General features: G+C 35.8%; 2 protein-coding genes across 33 annotated transcripts; one reads left to right on the top strand and one right to left on the bottom strand.

Annotated features, from left to right (window-relative positions):
- Positions 1 to 1653: 1653 nt before the first annotated feature.
- On the bottom strand, positions 1654 to 21705 carry LOC141642732 (membrane-associated progesterone-binding protein 4). The gene is made up of 9 exons (XM_074451650.1): positions 21578 to 21705; positions 8926 to 9065; positions 8751 to 8827; positions 8445 to 8516; positions 7015 to 7052; positions 5681 to 5724; positions 5359 to 5405; positions 3750 to 3924; positions 1654 to 2034 (listed from the first exon to the last, which is right to left on the bottom strand). The coding sequence occupies exons 2-9, from the start codon at positions 9022 to 9024 to the stop codon at positions 1867 to 1869; spliced, it is 720 nt and encodes a 239-aa protein (XP_074307751.1). The 5' UTR covers positions 9025 to 9065; positions 21578 to 21705; the 3' UTR covers positions 1654 to 1866.
- LOC141642730 (uncharacterized) lies at positions 12709 to 20859 on the top strand. 32 transcript variants are annotated; one of them, XR_012543405.1, is made up of 17 exons: positions 12719 to 12983; positions 13542 to 13614; positions 13958 to 14071; positions 14166 to 14225; positions 14489 to 14589; positions 14716 to 14907; positions 15366 to 15544; positions 15639 to 15771; positions 15903 to 16134; positions 16388 to 16507; positions 16590 to 16710; positions 16796 to 16880; positions 17229 to 17564; positions 17764 to 17842; positions 19754 to 19841; positions 19946 to 20173; positions 20451 to 20859. XR_012543405.1 is itself a non-coding variant. In XM_074451646.1 (17 exons), exons 15-17 carry the CDS (start codon positions 19813 to 19815, stop codon positions 20610 to 20612), a joined length of 429 nt encoding a protein of 142 aa, XP_074307747.1. In that variant the 5' UTR covers positions 12721 to 12983; positions 13322 to 13418; positions 13542 to 13614; positions 13958 to 14071; positions 14166 to 14225; positions 14489 to 14589; positions 14716 to 14907; positions 15366 to 15544; positions 15639 to 15771; positions 15903 to 16134; positions 16590 to 16710; positions 16796 to 16894; positions 17229 to 17564; positions 17764 to 19639; positions 19754 to 19812; the 3' UTR covers positions 20613 to 20859. The 32 variants fall into 32 exon arrangements, 25 of the variants coding, with proteins under 25 accessions (XP_074307742.1, XP_074307745.1, XP_074307749.1 ...); XR_012543402.1 differs by having other exon boundaries at positions 12720 to 12983; positions 16796 to 16894; positions 17764 to 17814; XM_074451646.1 differs by lacking the exon at positions 16388 to 16507 and adding an exon at positions 13322 to 13418 and having other exon boundaries at positions 12721 to 12983; positions 16796 to 16894; positions 17764 to 19639; positions 19936 to 20173.
- Positions 21706 to 22824: the final 1119 nt, after the last annotated feature.

Genomic DNA, 22824 nt, shown 5'->3' on the forward strand with positions numbered 1-22824 from the left:
AATAGACCATCAAATATGGACACATCTTGGTGAAACGATGAGGTGAGCCAAGCGATAAAGACAAAGCATGAATATTATAAGGTTTTGGAGAAATGCATGAGTGATGAGAACTTTGAAAAGTACAAGGAGGCTAGACAAGCCGCTGAAAGGGCAGTGCGTGATGTGAGTACAAAAGTTAACCAAGAAGTGTATGCCAGATTGGACACGAGAGAAGGAGAGAATGATGTCTATAAACTGGCACGCATAAGAGATCGAAAGACGAAGGATATTGGGAGAGTTAAAAAGTGTGTGAAAGATATGGACGACAAGGTTATGGTTCAGGATAACGAAATAAAGGAGATAGAGTTCTTACTTTGATACTTTATTCAATGGACATCAGGAGTAAGGTTTTGGGGATGTACAAGTAACACCCAGCATGGTTAATTGGGAATTTGTGCGTAGAATAGAAAAGAGTGAAGTTAGAAAGGTGTTAAGGAAGATGGGGTCGAAGAAAGCAGAGGGACCTAATGGTATACCCATAGAAGTTTAGAGGTGTTTAGGGGAAAAAAGGAATCGAATGGGTAACCATGCTCTTCAACAAGATTTGGAGAAGCAACAAGTTGCCATCAACTTGGAGGAGAAGCACTCTTGTCCCTTTGTATAAGAATAAAGGTGATGTTCGAGAGTATTCCAATTATCGGGGAATTAAATGTATGAGTCATACAATGAAGTTATGGGAGCGGATAATCGAGTAATAAAGGCTTAGAAAATGTGTAGACATCTCGGATAACCAATTTGAATTTATGCCGGGGAGATCGACTATGGATGAGATTTTTATCATGAAACAGTTGATGAAACACCATCGGGACAAGAAGAAAGGCCTGCATATGGTTTTTATTGACTTGGAAAAGACATGATAGGATACTGAGAGAAGTACTTTGGTGGATTTTGGCGAGAAAGGGTGTGTCTCGATTAACCATGTGGATACTGAAAGAACATGTATGAGGGGGCTAGTGCAAGTGTTCGCACTAATGTTGGGAGAACGGAAGAATTCACATTACCATTGGGGTGCATCAAGGTTCCGCACTTGGTCATTTTCTCTTTGCTATAGTTATGGATGAGTTGACAAGGGATATTCATGACGACATCCATTGGTGTATGATATTTGCGGATGATATTGTGTTGATTGATGAGACGAAATGGGGGGTTGAGAGAAAGTTAGAATTGTGGAGGCATACTTTGGAGACTCGTATTTGAGGTGTCAGTTCAGTAACGCGGCGGTTCGAGATCGACAGAGGTGGGGAGTTATTTTTGAAGGAAATGATGTTGAGGGATTAGATTTCTTTAGATTTCTAGGATCTATTATTCAAAAAGATGGAGAGTTAGACGGAAATATGGCTTACAGAATTAAAGCGAGTTGGTTGAAATGGAAAATGCTACAGAGTTTCTATGCGATAAAGATATGCCCCAAGATTAAAGTGGGGAGGGTCGACTTCAACGTAGTATCTTGAGGAGTTAAGACATTTTGTTGCCTTAGACTTATTTTCCCTTTTTATATTCTTATTACTAAGCATTTTAGATTTTTTTGGTGTCAAATTAGGCACAACCGCACAAGGCAAGAACATGGAGGAGAGGGATTCCACCTGTGATTATTTTGGTTATCCTAACAGTGCCTTTGGCTTCATAAAACTCTATATTAGCATATCTAAAATCACCAACTTTGCATAATAAAACCAGGATTGTCGGGCAACAAGAAAGGGATGTTCCAGGATTAGACAAGTTTCGGCTCTTTGCACTCGTATTTCGCAACGTTGACAATTTCCAACTTTAAATAGAAGCTAGAATGCGAGTCAATATAACCATTAGTAATTAGTTTCTGACGTATATCTATACTTTGCATGCTTTCGCGAGATAGTCACATTCTTCATAAACTTCTAAACCAGGATTTTCCAGTTCTTCCTCTTTCAAACATACACATCGCTTGCTCGCTTTTCCTGTCAATGCAATCTCAACAGGTCTCTGCATCAGCCTTGGATAGCCGCTGTCACACCATACCTGACAATGAAGTAACAGTGTAATTAAGAAGTCAAGGATTTTACAAAGCAAGCTTTCAATGAAATCTAACAACGGTTTTTCTAACCTATGTCCACTAGGCATAGGTTAAGAAAACAAAAAAAGAAATAACTAAATAATGTTTTTATGGGAAATTGTAATATCCTATAATTTATACTCCATCCATTCAAATCCAACCTTCCCTTGTTCCTTTTCGACCCATTCAAATCCAACCTTCCCACGAGAAAAGAACTCCCACCACTCTCTAATTTTTAGAGGGATAAAATCCTCTAAAATTAGAGAATCCTAGAAATCAGAAAATGGATCTTGATTATCGTTTTTGATTTTCTTACCCTCTTTTCTTCATCTCCTTCCCTAGAACTTTCCTTGTATCTCAATCTTTAGAAATTATTCTTCTTTCTAGCTTCTTGACTTTCACCTTATTTAAGATCCGACTTTATTTGTTTGTCATTTTAGCTTAGGAGAACTATATTTAGTCATTCATCTTAAGAATAAAGGTTGAAATCAAGAAGTAAAGAAATTTCTCAAAATTTTCTTTGAGTTTTATTATCATGTATTGATAATAGAAGAACATGGTTAACTAGAGTTTTTATTTGCTTGATTTATTCCCTGGTTTTTTTGCCACAAGCTTTGGTTGTGAGAAGAGGCAGACCTTCAGTCCATTGTATTGAGGAGTTGTTTTTGTTATCCGTTTTTTACGATTTTGTATCTTCTTTCCTTTTTTTTTTTTTTTTTCTTTTGGGTTTTAAAAGTTTCCGACTTTCTCTCGAAAGTATTCTTTTTGCCCTTGGTGCTCTTGATTTTACTTTGGTAATTTGAAAGGCTTTGCCTTTCTTTTACCGCTCACATCCGTGAGGATGTTATAGGTTAATTTTAGTTAACCTAGTTTCCTTTCCATATCAAAAAAAAAAAAAAAAAAAAAAAAACCAACCTTCCCATTTCCTTTTTAGGACATGATTATCCTTATTGAGTTTGTCTATTTACACAAAATGTCATTGTTATAATACTAATCTATTATATTAACTACTACTTTGGTCCACCAACATGTACTTATAATACTATTCTATTCTACTCTCATTATAAACACGCCATTAGTAGTGGCGTGTTTCAGGTCTAGAAATCCCGAGCCTATGTGGACACCATTTTGACAAATATTTTCAAAACCGACCCAAAACGACAAATATTTTATTTTTGACCATTATTTCAAAAATGGACTCTACTTTTCTTTACAAGAAATACATTTACTTTTTTCCTTTTTTTTGTTTTCTTAACCTAACCTATGCCTAGTGGTCATAGGTTAGAAAAAAAAGGCCTTAAAAGTCCCCATTTAAAAGTGTTCTAGCATAATTTGCATTTTTGCAAGCACAACACTACACTACGAAAAATTGTAATACAACAATGGGGGTTTTTTTTTTTTTTTTCCGTAAAGGGAGTAATAGCCACAAGGACATTTTATGCATGCTGACGTTAAACCTAGGTTATAAGAACGACACTTATGACTTTATTAGCTACCATGTGCATAATACAACAAACAGTGATACACTTTGAAGTTGGAAGCATTTATACCACTGCTAGGGAAGATCCGAAGACAACGTTTTTTCATGAAGAGAAAATTCACATAGGAAATCAACCGAAAAAGGATACAACCATAAGAGAGTTCGAGAAAGTCATAACTTGAATACTCAACAAAATCTTACCTCTCCACCCTCATCCTGACTCCACTTCGAATTGCAACTTGGAACCTTCTCTTCTTCACTTTTCTGCTTTTCCAAGAGCTGTGCACCTCTCGCTGCCTTTGCTTCCGCGGCCTTCAAATGTTTTGTAGGCTGCCCCTGATCATCATAATAACGACCAACTAGCCAACCGAGAAATCTGTAAAATAACCCAGGACAGGATTTAGTATCTGCAGAATCACGTGAAGTGAAAATCTCAACAGACCTTAAACTTAACACATGGTACAAATAATCCACGCAAAACACTTTCAAGTAAAGAAGTAAAGGGAAGACCATCTTACATCAGAAAAGTGCAGTCTTGAAAAAAAAATTCCCCATGTTAGATAAGCAAAATTTCTCTACCTTGCTATAATGTCTAAATTCTTCACATTATTTTTTGCGTGTGGGGGGAGGGGGCATTTTACATTAGATCAAAGCAATCAGATATGTTAAAGGGGCTCAAATCCCGTGGTCTAGGACTCTAGGCTGATTTTTAAATAGAGGTGATGTGAGATTGGGCCAAACACAGGCCAGGCCCAATGGAAATTTGGAGACTCATTGACAAGCGGGTTTGGGACAAGTTAGCGGGCCAGGGCCTACTAAGTTTTTGCAAAGGCATTCTCAATATTACTCCTACATGGATATTGCTACAACAAAACATATTTCTGCATCAAATCTGTATACTGCTAAAATTTGATGCTGAAGACTGAAGTAATTTCATGGAACAAGTTTAGCGGGTCGGGCATGGATGGTCCAATGGCCGGGTCAACCTATGAACGACTTTATCTTTAAGCAGCAGAAGCCGCTCTTCTTGGGTGCATCCAGGGGCGGAGCCAGGATTCGGAAACATATAGGGCTACATTTTAAAAGTGAAATATGGTTACAATATTCTTAAGTTTAAATAGTGATAGAGGTAGTATTTGTAATTTGGGGTCCAACCGTCCAATACGATGTATATTAAGTTTAAAAGGAGAGTCAAAAATATGTCTTTAAATTGGCACATGTACTAAATGTCGACTTATTTCCTTGAAACTATTGAAATTTAATAAAATATACTAAGACATCTAAAACATAATGAACTTAATGCTTAAAACACCGTATTATGTAAGGTAAAAACGACCACAAAAATAGAAGTGAAAATGTATTGAAATTTAATAAAATATACTAAGAAACATGTTGAATGAAAGGCTTGATCCCACAACCTCTCATAAACAAATACCAATTTGAATTCCCACACACTCCAACAACCAACTATGCTACATTTCAACATTACTTACATTTGATAGTAGAGATTATTTATCCTAAAACTACATAGGGCTATAGCCCATATAGCCTACCCCCTCCCTCCGCCCCTGGGTGCATCTAATTTTAATAAAATTTGACAAGTTGATCCGCTTACACGTCTATAGTGCTACTTTTTTAGGAGTTAGTCCACTTATTGCTCAAAATAAACTGATGACGGTTTTGTTATCTTTTGCTGAATCTTTTCGCCACTTTGATGAATTATTTGGTAAGCTAAGGATTCCTTTGAGTGATTCTAAATATGACTAACAAAACTGTTAATAAATTAATTAAAAAAGTTCAGAAAACTCACTTGTACGTTCTGACGTAGAAATCACGCCATTCTACTACACTTTTGACCTGCAGAAGCAAATGAAATAGTTCATCAATTACTAGCCGTGAGCCCGTGAAAGCATACTTTTTGAAAACTCCCTCACATGATTTTGTTTAAACTTTAAAATGAAAGAAAGCCTGAATCCAGCATTAGATGCAATCTTATACAACAAGCTCAGTTTGAGTATGAAAGTCTTATCAACATTACTATCGGGCAACACACACAAAGGAATGAAATGTAGTTCCAAAATTATAAGCATCTTACACAAATCCATGTCGACGAGCAAAGGAGGATCAGTTACCTCACTGCTAGATAGCCCATGTAGCGTGTCTGTGAGTGCATCTCCTGCATTCGAGAGTAACTGCAAACACTTAACCAGAATACAAGTGAACAAATGATAGTCAAGTCACTCATAGTGATACTGAACCAAGTTTTTCATCAGAACTGTTACAGCAAAGAGTTACAGCAGCAAAATTAGTAGTTCTTTTGCCGTTAAATAGGCATTTAATTTAGTTAAATAAATCTAGTCTGATTCCTTAGTAAACTATGTTTTTTGGTTTCGAAGATAAAATTTTATCTCGGTGAATTACAGACAATATGGAAGCTAACATCTTCTGGATCAGTGACATTTCAGTCAGTATGTGGAAGGTGGAACAGTAGAAGTAAAAGGAAAGCATAAACCTAAAATTGGAGAGTGCAAGACTGCAAGTGATACTAATAGGATTTAAAAATGTAAATGATTAGGATCTAATTGACATAACAAAGTACCTTTGGCCAAATTTCATTCACCGTACGTGAAGATTGAACATTCTGGATTCAGAGTTCGGACATGGTGACGTATATGTTTAAACAGAAACTCAGACTGGTTTGATTCACTACAACATGAAGAAAAGACCTATTTACACCTTCCATTCACCTTTACGGAAAAATAGGGGAACATAAATAATGACAAATTAATTCTTGCCATTCCAATTGGAACAGGAAGGAACACAAACTACAAATCTACCCTACATTCACTTGTGGCATTCCTTTCTGCCCTCACCTCTTGAAAGAGAGCAAAGGAAAAATTACTTCCACATCAAATTTGGAGCAATGGATATAGTGACATACACACAACGTTCTGTAACAGCTTTTCCTCTTATTGCAACAAATTGCACTTCTTTGAAATTGTCTGCAACTGAGGACCCCTCGTCCAATTGTTCTCTACAACTTCATTTCTTCAGTAATATTTCTTTTTCTATCAGAAAAAATAACACTCTTTTTCCTCCTAATTTTCATCACTTTTGTATCCCAATTAATTTTTTTACTTGGCTTTCATCCAAAAGTCATTTTTGAAGTTTCAAGATTTTTTTCCTGTTCACAGTTATTTTTAGCACATCTTGCTTTGTCTTACTATCTTGTTTCCCTACTTTCCACTTTTTCAAGTTTTTCCCGTCACATTAATGTTTTGATATAATTTTCAAGTTAGGTGACCCAAATCATATTAGAAATAAGGCTTTGTAGTTATTATTTTCACACACAAAAGACTATCCAAATATAAAAATCCTAATGTAGCATCTCTACAGAAAGAGTTTTATCAGAAAACTTCCAAGATGAATAACCGTTGAGCCTCTCAGACAACTGAAATTCTCTTACCTGTGAAATTTCCTGAAACAAATGCACGTGAAGCATCTCTGCAATTTAAAGACCATAAGACAGATAGTAAGAGCTGTGTGTGTCGATACAATAAGTAAAACCAACAATAAGTATAACAGAAATATTTCTCAGTTTCCACTGACTAGAAAAATTACACTAAAGTCATACTGTCTCACAGAATGGGATCATGTATTCTTCTAGAAAGTAGTTCTCCGTTTTTTTCTAGTAATTCCTGATTATTTCTCAATCATTGGCCATAATATACAAAGGAGGAAAATATAGCTTTACAAGTCCACATATTTTGCTTTTTAAGCTAGTAGGAGCAAACATCAGTCATTTACAGCTACCATAAACAAGCAGTTTAGCCTTTTATAGCGGCATCAATAATTTTGACGATTAATAGATAGTTCTATACAAAAGATTTCGTGCTTCAAAAGCTTTTGAGACTAATTTAATGCAATGTCCTCTGACTTCAGAACAGTTTGAGATAGAACGCGTCAACCTTCCAGTCTTCCACCAACTTCAGTATGATTCAGTCAGTGATACTTCCTCCATCCTATTTATATTGTCCCCCTTTAACTTTGGTAGTCAAACTTTGATCGATATTTTCTCATAATATCCAATAGGTATAATTATTGAAAGTTGATGATAATATGATATGAAAATAGTGGTTTTGACTTTTGATGAATCAAACCTGACAGATTGTACATTGTACCTATACATATATTTGGAAAAATTAAGTACCAAAGTTGGGGACAATAATTTTTGGGATGAAAGTACTACTACTTTAGTTTTCAAGGAGATTTGTTTGATCGTCCAATGAGTAGAAACACAGGAATCCAATGCAGCTTATTTCATTCGTAGCAGTCTTCTTATTCAGAAAAAAACACTTTAACTGCAGATGTGAACCAAGTAAAACCGAGTGCCACACCAACAGCCTTTCATAGAGATTGACACATCAGTCATTTTCACAACACCCCTATTATGACAGGAAGAGTCTGATATTATGATTGTGCATGTCTCAATTGCACAACAAAAAACGACCATTGCTTAGACCTAGCAAGTGAGACATTTGGGTTTCTTTGGGTAAGTTGAGGTCATAACTATAAAAGTATTGTTTCAAATCAATCATTTCAGGGCTCTGTGATTTTGTACCAGGTAAACTTCTGGCTGTTCATTTTTACTCCGAGTCTGGTTTTGGTTGGGTCAGTTTTGCCATGTCTAACATTACGAGCATCTTTGTAGTAATTACACATGTTCTAGAGGATATTTGGAATTAGATAATCAGATAAGACTATCTGGCAATAGCGAAATTTTAACATTGCTGGTAAGCAATTTAGATCTCAACCTAGATACCTACACATACACCACCACCACCAACAACAACAACAACGAAAAAAACACGAGTAGAGCAGCAGGAAAATATTAACCTTCCAGCAAAGTGATTGTAAGATCCTCCAACGCCGTAATGGGACTTGCCTTTGGTCACATCAAATACAGAGCTGATCCAATACAAAATACAAGACAAACAGATTAAAAAGTAGTCCGTATAAATTATTGTTTATGAGTAGATCTCAGTAATTTTAAAACAAAATACGACACAAAAACATGGTTCTCATAACATGGAAGAGTGTTCTCGTATTTGCCAACGCTCCACCAGTATAACCAACATTAATGCAAACAGGATTTATGTAGGAAAGGACTCAACTTGAGGTTTTAAAAAGGAAGAAATGTACCCAAGAATTCCGAGGAAAATGGGCAAACTCTGGTCTGTACCATTATAAAGAGCTAATTCTTGGGGTGTGAACAGTTTCTGCAAAAATAAATGTGATTATCAGTAGCACATACAATAAACATAAACAATGATTGATTAATACATTAGAATTGTCAGAGTAAAAGAGGGATTATTACCAAGGGTTTGTTATGTTGATGGGGTTTGAGGATGAATTTATATGAAAAAGCCAATAATGCGACAGAAACTGCAATTCCTACGAATGCTGATCGACCCATTTCTTAAATTTGATGAAAACTGCACTAATCTATTCTTCCACCTATAACTCCACTCAAAAGTACAACTGTCAAAACTACTTTCTCAACTACAAGTTGGTTTGATTAATTGGGTGCTGTTTTTTTGGGCACAATTATGAACTCATTGTTGTGAAATAACAACAAATAACGAGAAGGGAGAATAGTAAAGTGAAGGTAGAGAGAAGAAAAGAAAAACAAGACTATATATGAGGGGTATATATACATATACTAGCTTAGTACCCGTGCAAAATTGCACGGACATATATAAAAAAATATATAAACAATGTTTAAAATTTTTTTTATTATTATTGTCTAACAACTGAGATGGTTGGACTTTCATAATTTTGTTAGACTACTTTCTATTTTCATATTTAGGGGAATTGTGACCCTGCTTATACAATTCTTTATTAAGGAAATAGTCACACTTTGATTTTTTTTTTCCTTTTTTTTTTGGATACATCCAAAAAAAATCAAACTAAGAAAATTTCATATAGAAGCATTTTACAGAAGCACATAAGTATTAAGGATAACATTTCCCATCAACAATTTCGGGTAATTCATTTATGCTTTCAATAAAGACTCGAAATAACAACTTTAAATGCATAAACATCATTATGATAAACAACATCCCCTCCCTCAAATTGACAGAGTCAGCATCAAGAACATCTTCAAGCGTGCTAGTTTGGAGTCTTTTGTGGGGAAGGGGGGGAATTTCGCTCCACCAAATAGTATGTTTTTGATTGTGATCAGCATGACAGAGCCTTGATCAAAATGAAGACATTTAATGTCGTGTGTAATAACCACTGAAATCTTTGATCTCCAAGGCCAATCTTATGGAAAAACATTGATCGATATGAAAGGAATAGTCATAACAATATATTAGAAATACGCGAAAGTGGTAATTAGGCCCCTTAACTCTGTTCAATTGTGAAATTAGGCCCCATAAGTTTTATTTGGAGCAATCAAACCCCTTAAGTTTCACCAAAAGTGAAATTCAACCCCATTTTCATAATTTTCACCAAATTCTTATATTAATATCACTTTTAATACAATTTATCAAATATAAAATATATTTTTTATAATTTTAGAACTTTTATATTTATATTAAATATTGAAAATTATTTTATTTTGAATTTTATAATATATAGACAATTTATTATATATGTATGAATGTTATATAAATTATAAATAATTTACTAAATATGTATGTAAAAATGTTCTTCAATGATTAATAAATTATGTAAAAATTCGTAAAGTTGCAATTAGTAATTTTTAGTTATTTAATAAATTATTTAATACCAATATAAATTGTTTTTAATTAAAATTCTTGTGTAAATTTAAAAAATGGGGCTGAATTTCACTTTTGATGAAACTTAAGGGGCTTGATTGCTCCAAATAAAAGTTATGGGGCCTAATTTCACAATTGATCAGAGTTAAGGGGCCTAATTACCACTTTCGCGATAAGAAATATGTCCAACTCATTAAGTCTGGTATTCCTACAAAATACCATTTTGGCAACATATTTAAGGAATCCAAAATCCTCGAGCAGTAATAGAAATTATTATAAACTTAAAAATAGTATACTTGAACTAATAGATTCGAACATATTATATATTCTAGAGAACTCAAAGAAACCGAAATTAGAGAAACTAATAGCATAAAAATCGGAAGGAAATGAAATAACCATTCAATTGATTAATCAAAGTAAAACTTGAGAGAAAAAAAAAAAAAACAAACAAATGATAGTTACAGCAGATCGCCTTGGAACAATATCTTCATTGCGTGGGTTTTTAGTCTATGAAATATGAGAGAGTATAGTCGAGATAAGATTTCTAAATTAATTAAGGGTAAGAAAAAGGAAGTTGTCAAAAAATGAATATTGCAAAAACATTAATAGTCATTAAGGGTGTGTTTGGATTGGGGGATTTGGAGGGAAAGTGAGGTGAAGGAATTGAAAGGATGAGAAATCCATTGTTTGGTTAGCAAGATGAAGGTAGAGGGATTTGGAGGGGAGGGAAAATGGATCCCTCCATTTCCCTCCTACAAGGCATATTATTTCCCCACCAACATAGGCAAGATTTGGAGGGAAAATCATCTCCTCCATTCTCCCTTCCCTCCCCTCCCCTTCCTTTCTCTTCCCTCCTTCCCCCTCCCCTTCCTTTCCCTCTTTTTTTTCTATCCAAACAAGGCCTAAGGGTGTGTTTGGATTGAGGGTGGGAGGGAAAAGAAAGGGAGGGAGAGTAGGGGGGTATAAAAATCTCTTGTTTGGATAGCAAATAAGGGTGGGGGGAAATGGAGGGGGAGAGATTTGGAGGGATCTATTTTCCCTCCTCCAAGCCTAATCAAAATCTCACTATGATTTGGAGGAAAATTGTATCCAAACACCCACACCTCATCCTCCCTCCCCTTTCCTTCCCTCCTTCTCCCTCCCCTCCCTTTCCCTCCACTTTTGCTAACCAAACACACCATAAGACTAGTGAATGTAGCATGATTGGAAAAAAAAAAAAAAACTGTTGAGAAAAAATCTAATTTATTTGAATAGATTGTACTTAACCTACAACTAAAACTAAAAGTAAAGGTTGATATCGTAATAATGCATTCGGTTGCATTTGGAATATTCAAAACTAAGTAAACAAAACCATGCATTGTCTAGAGAATTTTATTTTCGGGGAAGTGGTAAACTAGCCCCTTAAGTTTGCATCAATGTGAGAATAACCCCTTTAACTTTATTTTGGTGTAAACAACCCCCATAACTTTGTAATAAACTGAAATCAAGCCCCTTTCACTTTTCCGGTCAAAATCTCGCCGGATTGTTAATTTCTCACCAATATCTCACCAATATTACGTATAATTGCTCGTAATTTAACACTGAGATTTAGGTGCAACTTTCACAAAATTAAATTGCTACGTCCGTAAACAACTGGCTCGGGAAAAACAAGGAAACCTGAGACTGTTATCGCCTCTTTGAGAATAGAATGCCATATCATTTAGTCTAAATCTCTGAATCATCTTCAACAATGAAACTCTCCTCGCACAGTTCTTTAAGAATAAATTTATTTATTTGGCAAAGTTTAGAAAAGGAAAAAGAAGTGATAATGTTGGTGTTGAGTGTTCTGGGTGATAGACAAGACGTCAGGGAGAGAGAAAGTCAAAGGTAGAAGTGGTGGGACATATGAATTGTTGGATAATGTGCTAAAATAAGGCGTATAAATCTTGCGGATACATGCATTTGTATAAGTATATAGAGTAGAAAGGGTGAAAATTATACGTAATATGTACAACATATGAGATATTGGTGAGAAATTGGCAATCCTACGAGATTTTGACCTAAGTAGAAGGGGGCTTGATTTCACTTTAGAAAGAAAGTTATGGGGGTTATTTACACCAAAAGTAAAGGGGTTATTACCAGCGTTATTCTCACATCGACGCAAACTTAGTTACCACTTCCCTGATTTTATAACTAATCAACATACAAAAACATATGGCAAGATCAGTATGATGATACGACATATCCATATGGTGTATTGCATGATATAATTTACGGTTTAACTATTTGTACCAAAAAAATCTATCTGAACTATGAGATAGTCTGTAAAAGACCCTGGCACCAAAAAGTTAGGCCAAATTAACGGATGTTGGGGTTTAGTTATATGGGATGATTGACAATGTTCCGTCAAAATAGAAGCCAGAATCCTTACCCTTTAAAAAGGGAGAACTTGCTGCGACTGTAGCAATGAATAGTGCGCGAGCAAGTCTCCCCTCTACCGTCAGATCTTCCCTTTGTATCTCGTCCCTCCTTTTGTCATGTACTCACAGCCACACTCTTTACCTTTTCTCTGTGTCCCTCTACGCCGCTCATTCTCATTCAACTCGATCTTCTCACCCCTCAATACCACTCCCTCAGCAAACCCTACCCGCTCTAATCAAAAATCCTCTCAAAGGTATTTTCTATGAATTCCATTTTTATCGTTTATTTCAATTTGATTTCGTTATTATTTTTGTTAGAATATTATAATGATCCCTTTGTTGGATATTGATTGTTGTTGGTGCTATGTGAGATTCGTTATCTCATCGTGTTCCTTTACGTTTTTCGTGATTCTGATTATGCCTTGATTGATTTTGGGTCATTATTTCCAACGATGCAAATAGTTATATAATAATAATAATAATAATAATAATAATAATTATTATTATTATTATTATTATTGCAAATCTCAGTATTTTTGTTCGAAGTTTATTATTGTTGTTCTTGTTGAACTTTTCATTGTCCTTCATATAGGATTTATGAGTATGTCGTCACGGGGTATGGGGTTGCCGTTGGTGAGGGGATTGAGGCGGAAATTATTATTATTATTACTGGTGTGGACGCTTTTCTGGTATTATTATTATTATTATTATTATTATTGCTATTCCTTTTTATTTATTTATTACTGTGTTACAGTCGGAGTTGTGGCCTTCCTTTAAAAGCTCTTATATTTTGTTTGTCATTGTGATTGCAGTTGTCATGGGCTGCGGAGATCGGGAGTATAAAGTGATGGCAGGGCCTCATTTGAATTTCAGCAATAGTTCCTGGTGTGTGTAATACTTTCGGGCTACTGGGTGATTGTACAATTTGATCTATGTGTTTATTTCGCGTAGTTTTGCTTTTTTTAAAACGTATCTATTGATTTTGGTTTCTTAGTTTGGGTTTTAATGTGTTTTAGGTTAGCTTATTTAGGGTTTTTATAAAATAGAGGTCATGATGTCACTGGCTTTTCTACTGGTTAAGTTAGGGAAAGTTGATTGGGTTTGTTATTTCCATTGCCGTATTTCTTTAGCATCGTCTTTGCCTCTAAGCTACTGCTCATATGCTATTCGGCAGCCCTTCTACACCTTATTTTTTAACACTTTTTGGCTTAACCTTGCAAATTGCTAGACTGACTTCTGGTCAACTTCCAATGTCTCGATGAACCTCCTAAGTTTGGATATTCTGCTTCCGATCACTGCAGATTTCGGCGAAGGCTTACACGTTTCTGCTTACAGGTTTCTGGTATGTTTTCTTGTTTGAAGTATGTCTAACCTTAACTTTAGCTTGTAGTATCTTTGGTTTACTGGTTGACTGTAGTCATTGGATATGTGTGCAGGGGACATGAGGAATGCTGTGGGTGAGGGCCGTGGGGCTGGAAATTATGTTCCGCAGTCAGGTATCTGCTGATTCTCGTTGCTATTCTTAATCTGTTTATGTGTGTTTTATTGCTTGTAGTATTTAATCAAACCTGAACTTATGGTTTCTTTAGTTTGGCAACTGCCTATACTCATTGGAAATGTGTTCAAGGGCTATGTTGGCTTATTATTACCGGCGATGTAAATAGTTATTGTTATTGTTGTTGTTGTTGTGTTGTTGTTTTTGTTGGTGGTGGTGGTGTTGTTGATTTTATTGATTATCTTTTCATTGTTTTTCGTATAGGAATTGGGAGCGTTTGGTAACAGGGCGTGTGGTTGCTGTTGGCGAGGGGGAATGAGGTGGAAATCATTATTATTGTTACAATTGGGGTGAGCGCTTTTCTGGTATGATTATTGTGACTGCTATTACTACTTTATTGTTCTTTACTGTGATACTATTAGAGTTGTGATCCGTTTAGAGTTTTGTATTTTGTTTGTCGTTGTTGTGATTGTTGTTGTCGTGGGTTGCAGAGATTGGGAGTATAAGGTCGCGGCAAAGACTCCTTTAAATGTCCATAACAATTCCTATTATGTGTAATGGTCATAGACAAGGTTTGTCGTTTGCAACGGTGATGATTGGGCACTTGCGTTTAATTTGGTGGTAATTTGGTTGTTTGTAGTATGCAGGGGGCCTACTATTGTAATGGTCGCAGTCAGAGGCAGGTTCTTTAAAAAAATTCAGTTTCAATTACATGTTTTGGCTTCCCTTGGGAAGGAAGTTACCTGAGTGAGTCTGTGACATAATATTTTAGGCCAGTGTTTTATAGTCCCGGTTTATGAGTTAAAATTAAAAAAAGGTGATCATGCAAGAGGACTTCCTCTGTTGACGCAATTGCATTATAAAATCTATAATGCTTACTTTGTTTTATATTTGTTGTTGACGGGTGCTGTGTGAGCTTCGCTATCCCATTGTGTATGTTCACGTTTTTTGATACGTCTGCTGGTGCCTTGATTTTAGCTACTAATTTCTAGAGATGCAAATGGTTTTTGTTATTATTGCTTTCCAGCACCTTCCATGGTGCTTAAGGTCCTGCCGTTTAGTGGATTTTCTTTGGTGGTTCTATTTTTTTTCTTTCATTCCTATTTATTCATTTTGGATTCCTTGTGTTTAACATAGATAGACCATTGTTCAATGCATTTCTGCGCCCTTTGGCGTGAAATCTGTTAGAAGCAAACTCTTTGTGGTGTACAAACATCGGGAAGGAAGATGCCGACCTTCAACCCCTTACCCCACCATTTAATTACTGGAGTAGTGTTGAGCAGGTGCTCATCTTTTGGGGGGAGCACCTTTGAATACTAGGTAGGTTACTTCCTACTATTAAAAGAGGTATCAAACACTCATGTCATGACATTCTAAATTCGTCTTTAGTTTACTGAAACTGTGACGTTTGCAGACTGCATTGACCGAGGAGATCTCCCAGTCACAAAAGGCCTTAACGATGGTGTTTACTCGAGCTCTACTTACAAGCAATAGAAATTGAAGCTATCGTCATTACAACTGAAGACTGGAGTCCACACATTTTTTGGGTAGGTTGTTCACCTTGTTAACTTAAGCAACCAAGTTGGTCAATTCCAAAAGGTCAAATTTACACTCATAAATTGTGTGCTTTTCCGAATTTCCCATCTAATTCATTCTGAGATGTTTTGTTTCTATGCAGGTCTTCACTACTGATGGGGACTTTTGTATATGTTCTATGGTTGTTGGAATGTTGGTGGGAATCATTGTCATGTACACTATACAATGCCGTGGAAAACGTCCCAGAATTTACAATTTGCTTGTCCTCCTCATTGGTGGAATACCTATTGCCAGGTCCACTGCCCTGTTAGTTACCATGGCTATTGGTTCCCATTGCCTCGCTCAACAGGCTGTTTTATCTCTTAACCCTAATGGTATTAAGATGTTCATTGAGTCTTGTATACGTCCTCATACTGAGTCATACCTCCCTTGCCCCCATTTAAACATATACAGTTTTCCAAATTCCCTTCGTATTTTGAAAACATATACAATCAAATGGTCGGCGGAAAATATGTTAGACCATCCCGAATCTTTTTGGGATTCCTTATATTGGTAAGACCGTTTTACACGAGTTTTTCTGTAGGGTCTTTGATGTTGAGGTCTAAAACCATTTATAACCGTCTTTAGGGAGCTATCACCAAAAGAGTACCTGATTTGTTGGAGATAGCTGGTATGGATGTGCTGTGTAGTGTCAAAACTGAAACTTGAACATTGCACAAGCTCACGGTTGATAGGAGTCTGATTGAAGTTAGTTGTTTGACCTCTATCTATCTCACTTGGAGAGCTATTATGATTCATGCTATTAAACTGTTATCAAACTAACTTGCAGATCTTTGCAAAAGCTGTCGATGCCAATACTGATGTTTTGATGGCGACTCGAGCATCCCGGACAGAAAACCAGGGTGCAATGAATGCAGGCATAGTTGACATATTAGCTGTCCCCAAAGACGGTTTGCTGTTTGGTGGTTTATTTTTAAAACAGTTTACTTTTTCTTATTACTTGTGGCTCGAGTAATTTGTCTGCACATTTTATAGGCACACGCTGGAGTTCAAGAGATACACTTTTTGCCAATTAATCCAACTAGCAGAAGGCCAGCATTAGCTGAATTTGACAGCAATGGTAAAGTGCATCGGGTACGCAAAGGTGCTCCGGAACAGCTATTTGTCAATCTAATTCTCCCTTCACCAAATATATTGACACCATTTGACTTTCGGGGGTCAGAAGATGTTGACCGTGACCGATAAATTCTCACAGTATAGAATAGTTACAATTTTTTTAATAAGAGTTAAAATTGTCGTTTTGGTTAGTCCAATATGAATTTTTACAATGTACGTCTACATATATGTGAAGAAATTACTGGTCAATGTAGATATTGGTTAAATAAAGGTTACCTGCCCGCTAAATTTTGGATTGTTGTTAGTCGTATGTTGTTTTATAATTTGAACTTGTGCTGTTTGTGATTTGCAGATCTTGAATCTTGCTCATGACAAGCCGAGTAAAGGAAAAGAGTGCATGTTGTTATAGAGAAAGTTGTTGAACGCGGCCTGGGCTTACCAGCGGTAGCAAAGCAAAAGCCAATTTCATACAGTATAAGAAATGTTGGGAGTTAAGTACTTGCTTTGCTACGAGAATATTGGTATGCGATTCTGAGCTTTCAGGAATTTCTAGAAGGTGTCAAATAAAGCCCTGGTGTCCCTTGGCAATTTATCGGCCTCATGCTTCTGTTTAACCGACCAAGACATGACCGTGCAGAAACTATTAGAAGGGCTTTGAATCTCGGAGTGAATGTTACGATAATCACTGGTACGTTTCTTTCGTTGTTGTAAGTACTTTTCTTCTTGCACGACGTAATTGGAAGCCAATGCTAATGGATGTAATCTTTCCATCCGTGCTAAGAATTTTTTTTTCGGTAATTTGGGTGGCAGCTGGCCATTGTTAAGAAACTGGCCATCGATAGGGTATGGGTACTAACGTGTATCCTTCATCTGCTTTATTGGGTCAGATCGAGGATGAGGCCATCGCTTCTTTGCTAATTGACGATCTCATTGAAAAGGTAGATGGATTTGCTGGTGTCTTCCCTGGTAAATAGCCTCTGTTACTTTTGTCAGGCCTATTAAATGACTAAACAATGATTTCAGTTGCACTTACATTTAAGGTCGGATCCGACTACTCCACAAGGCTCGCTGATTTCCCTTTAGAATTCTGTTAGTTTGTGTGTGTTTTGTAGAGTACTCAAATTTTAGTTTTCTCAAATATACCTAGCGCTTTTGAACTTGTAAGATGATCTAGAGCAAAAAAACTAGAATTGTAAAGCGGTTGCAAGCGAGGAAGACGTGCGGTGTTACGGGGAATGTTGTCAATGATGCTCCTACTCTTAAGAAAGCTGATTTCTCTATCTTTGAAATGTTACCAATAGGTCTAAGCCAAAACCTTCTCCTCTGTGGTCGTGGGACACCCAGAAAACTAAAGAGTTGTGGGTGTTTTAGGTTTTTCCCAGTTATGCATTTAAAAAGAAATGTTACAGGAACTTTTTCTTAACAAAATATTTCCGCATTTTAAAGGGATCGCTATAATTTTTCTCTGACTCAGCCAATATGGCACAACCTAAGTACTTGTGTGTATCATAGTTTAACACTATGATCACTGAACCACTTTTTTCCCAATTATATTGTATAACCTTGGGGCAAGCGCTTCCTGCTTATACCACATTTCTTGGATTTTGGTTCCTTAAAAATTTCTCATGCATTCTGTCAGCATCTCAGCGGTGCGCTCTAATTGTCATGTCTCTGCCTCTTCGTGTTTTGTTTTGGGTTATTATATGCATCAGTGAAAGGGAATCAATTTTGAATCCATTTCCGCGAAAGTGTCAATTTGCCCCCTTAACTTTGTTCACAGGTGAAATCAAGCCCCTTAACTTTCTATTGTAGCAATTTAACCCCTTAACTTTAGTTAAAAGTGAAATTAAACTCCATTGTTTAATTTCTCATGAAATTTCACAAAAAAATCATTTTATAATCTAATTAATAAATTACAAAATTTAATTTTTTAAACTTACAACTTTTATACAAGATATTATTGTAATAGAGTGATTTTTTTTAAAAAAAATTTACAATTGTTAGACAATTTATTATGAATGTAAGAATAGTTCGTAAAATTTATCATATTTTTATTTTTTAGTATAGATGAAGGTAAAATTATTATTTAGGTGGATAATTAAATTTATATTAATTAATAAAGTTAAAATTAATAATTTTTATGTGATATTAGTTGTATAATATAAATGTAAAATGAATTTTTGTGAAGATTTAAATGAAAATTAAAAATCGGGGTTTGAATTTCACTTTTATTAAAGTTAAGGGGCTTAATTGTTACAATTGAAAGTTAAGGGGCCTGATTTCACCATTGCACAAAGTTAAAGGGGCAAATTGCCATTTTCGCGATTTCGAATGGTAGGTATGGTTTGTGGTTCCTACCTCAATACCAGGTGCTATTTGTGCACACTTCTTAGGTGTTATTTGTGCACACTTCATTGGCTGATGCTTGGATGTTCTAATTCAAATGCTTAACTGAAGCTTGGATGTGCATCAATGCTCTCCAAACCGTTCATTTATTCGCAAGAAACAAGGTGACCTTTAGTGTCACTAGATGCTGCTTCTAGGTTCGAGCCTTTGAATCCCATCTCAACTATATGCTGTGTCTTATTAAGCCGTGTTGCCTGATTCACATTAATGCTTCCCATGAATTTTAGTTCACTTACTTCTAATAAACTATTGCGCTGGTTTAACTACGCGGGCCCCAACTGTTGTTCGAGCTGTCGGACGTTTTAGTGCTGTACGGGCAGATTTGTCAAATTCCAAGCCGAAAAGTCCAGCTCATATGTACTGCTTTTGAACTGATTTAGCTACTCTTTATTTAACATGTGGCTAACCACACGTCCAAAAATTATAAGATTTGTTAACACTAACAATCCGACATGTTTTTGCTGTACTCAGAAGTAGCAGATTAAGAACGTCGTGTCGCGATACGTAGCTGCTGCAAGAGCCGTCATCGAATGGCATATGTCATGCTTACTTTTGCATGGTTAGTTTGACCTCAACCTTCAATGCCTTCGATGCTTGCCTTGAACTGTTTTGCGCTTAGCTCGCTATTCATTACACCTGGTTTACTCATTTAGTGTTGCACAGTTATTATCGCATAGGAAGGAGTTGCAGCATTCGAGGTATGGTTTTAGGAAGCTGCGCGTTGACACACCTGCACCTATCTGTTGCCTACCGGTACGCTTTGTGTATATAGAATGGCGGCAACATTTGAGGCAGCAGACGAGATTGGAGAGTATACTCTCACCGCACACCGAAAATGTAGAAAGCCTTCTGGAAGTGAAAACTGCCTTCTGGTACTCAATGACTGCACAGGTATTCTCCGTAGTCATTTTTCCAAAATACATAGAACTTTCGCATTCCGATATGCCTATGGAAATTGGAGAATGTAGTTGTATTGTATGCATTTTGAAGATTATACTCCACCTTCCGAAGCAATTGCAGTGCCCAAATATTCTGTTTACATTAGATGAAGTGTTCATGCATCTCGCAAATAACCTGAGATACCCTGACCTATGTCAGCCTAATGAGGAAGCCTAACGAAAAAACCTGCAGCTGAAACTAACCATAAATATATTTGCCTTATATGCAGGAAAGTGAGGCCTACCTCGACTACATTGAAAACAAATTAAGGACAACTAAGCTGTACGTTCAGGTAGTGCCAACAACAGGTCTCTCCAGAACTCGATACATGGAGTGGGTGCTCCAAAAAGTCTCTCTAATCCAAATACCGAAAAATGCAGGGTTATTTTGACAAATTTTGGTACAATTTTGTAACCGGTGCACACTTTTAAGTATAAGAAGGAAACGTTTCGGGTTAGGTTTCCAAGAGACAGTTGCATGGATATCTGTAATGGTAGAAAAAAGCAGGATAAATTCTGAATGTAGCGGAAGATTAGGAACATATGACTACTAGACAAGCCCTACCTCTTGTGTATAAGTATCTAGCTTTTCTGCAAAACAATGTTTTACTCCTTTCATTTATTCCTCACTTTGTCTCATCTGAATCCTATCTAGACTATACCATCTAGACTATACCATCGTAACTTTATTTTGTCTTTCTGGTGCAGCCCACTACTCCCCAGGGCTATACTATAGGATTTTGACTGCCAAAGATAGTAGCGTAAGGCTGCCGTTGTGTCTGCTAGGGTCTACTAAATGGTAGGGACCACCTTCGTAAAGTAATTACCATGTTATTCTAAGGCCAGGCGCACATTAACTATACGAAAATCACATTAGTATTATGTCAGCGGTTAATCAAATTGGGGCTCCGCGCCCGGGAGGGCGCGGCGCAACGACTAGTAACAAAAAAGCGTAAATAGGAGCCTATATTGTCAATATATTTGAAGGCCAAACATATTAACCTACAGAATTACTAAATTGTTTAAAATTGAAATCAATCAAATGCATAGAAGATTCACCGAATACACAACTGACGTGCCTCTGTCCCAATCATTTGTCCGCATTTGATTAAAATACTTCTAGAGAAAATAAAAAAGGGTAAATAAATAATTGGGACGGAGGGAGTAAGTAACAATTGCTAAAACAAATGTATAATTCAGCGGAATTTCTCTTTAAACCGTTTAACAAAATTTAACGAATCCTTCAAATAATGTCCAACCACCACTAGTTTTATGCGATTAAGCCAAAACCAAACCCTGAAATCTTAGATCTAATAATATTGACATGTAATTGAAATGAGGATGTAAATAAGCTAACCTGATTAAATTTTGGTGAGATAATCTACTGAGATGAATAACCTTCAAACCCGATTTGGAGAAGAAGATTAGATTAGTTTAGAATGGTTGTGAAATCTCTAAATTGAGAGGCTTCACAGTATAGGCGCACATAAGGGCATCCACAATAGATGAACCTCTAAAGAGGTTTGTCACATGACACATCATCAATTTAACAAACCTCTTCAATAACAAACTCATATACAACAATAGACAAACCTTTTCAAGGTTCATATCATAGGACCCACATAAAATTACCCATTTTTTTCCCCTCATATACTTCCTCCATTCCATTCAATTCTATACGTTTGTTTTTTGGGCACTATTCTTAAGTGCTGAGAATCTTCGATATAACTTCTAATCTATATCATAAAAAATAGTCATGTGAGATCTTGTTTAAATTGTCTTACCGAGTACTTTGTAAATATCAAATTTTTATAATTTTTATTAATATGTAACTAATGATATGAACAAAAGAAAACGAGCATGGATACACGTGTATAAAGCAAATGTATAGAATTGAATGGAATGGAGGAAGTATATGTTATTGGAGAATAAAAATATACTAACTTTTAGGGGACCACTTGCCATGTCAATCAACAAACCCGTATACAAATGTGTAACCATTCCTATGGATGAACCTCAAACCCCATCTCCAACAATAGAGAGGTTTGTCAACAAACCTCTAAAAAGTACACAAACCTTTGTTGACAAACCTCTATTGTTGATGCCCTAAGAACTGACTAATGAGGTAAGAAAAATAGTCATATTTTAATAATTACTAGGTTGAAAGCTTGCAACGGGTTAATTAACTTGATTATAATGAAAAAAATGTTCTAAAATTTTAATGTTTACATGATAATCATTTGTTTATATATTATTAAAATATCTCTTTCAAAGAAAATAAATGATAAATACATACACGTCTACCGTTTATTGATTATGTGAGAAAAATTAATAATAAATAAAATTTTCTATTAAAGAGATAATAATAGAAACTCTAATAAGAGTAAGAGTAAGAGATCTCTAATAAAAGAGGAACTTTTCAAGTGCTCTTATTGGTTCATGCTTTTCAAATTATATAAGTGCATTAAATTGGAAATAAATAAACAAAACTTAAAGAAAGTACTGTATTAGATATGCATTATTATTAGGTAAATGATAAATACAGTCCTTATGGCTCTATTTAAGGTGCCAAAAAAGATCGAAAACCTTAAATCAAACATTAAT

This window comes from Silene latifolia, chromosome 2 (genome assembly GCF_048544455.1).
Source record: "Silene latifolia isolate original U9 population chromosome 2, ASM4854445v1, whole genome shotgun sequence".
NCBI lineage: Eukaryota > Viridiplantae > Streptophyta > Magnoliopsida > Caryophyllales > Caryophyllaceae > Silene > Silene latifolia.

Excerpts from the sequence above, each read along its gene's own strand:
- LOC141642730 (XM_074451641.1), top strand. The coding sequence starts at position 19,813 with ATGGCATATGTCATGCTTACTTTTGCATG. Across the intron at positions 19,842-19,935 it reads GTCATGCTTACTTTTGCATG|TGTTGCACAGTTATTATCGC; the intron begins GTTAGTTTGACC and ends TTACTCATTTAG. Across the intron at positions 20,174-20,450 it reads GGTACTCAATGACTGCACAG|GAAAGTGAGGCCTACCTCGA; the intron begins GTATTCTCCGTA and ends CCTTATATGCAG.
- LOC141642732 (XM_074451650.1), bottom strand. The coding sequence starts at position 9,024 with ATGGGTCGATCAGCATTCGTAGGAATTGCAGTTTCTGTCGCATTATTG. Across the intron at positions 8,517-8,750 it reads ATTTTCCTCGGAATTCTTGG|CTCTGTATTTGATGTGACCA; the intron begins GTACATTTCTTC and ends GTATTGGATCAG. Across the intron at positions 5,725-7,014 it reads TGTTTCAGGAAATTTCACAG|GAGATGCACTCACAGACACG; the intron begins GTAAGAGAATTT and ends TCTCGAATGCAG.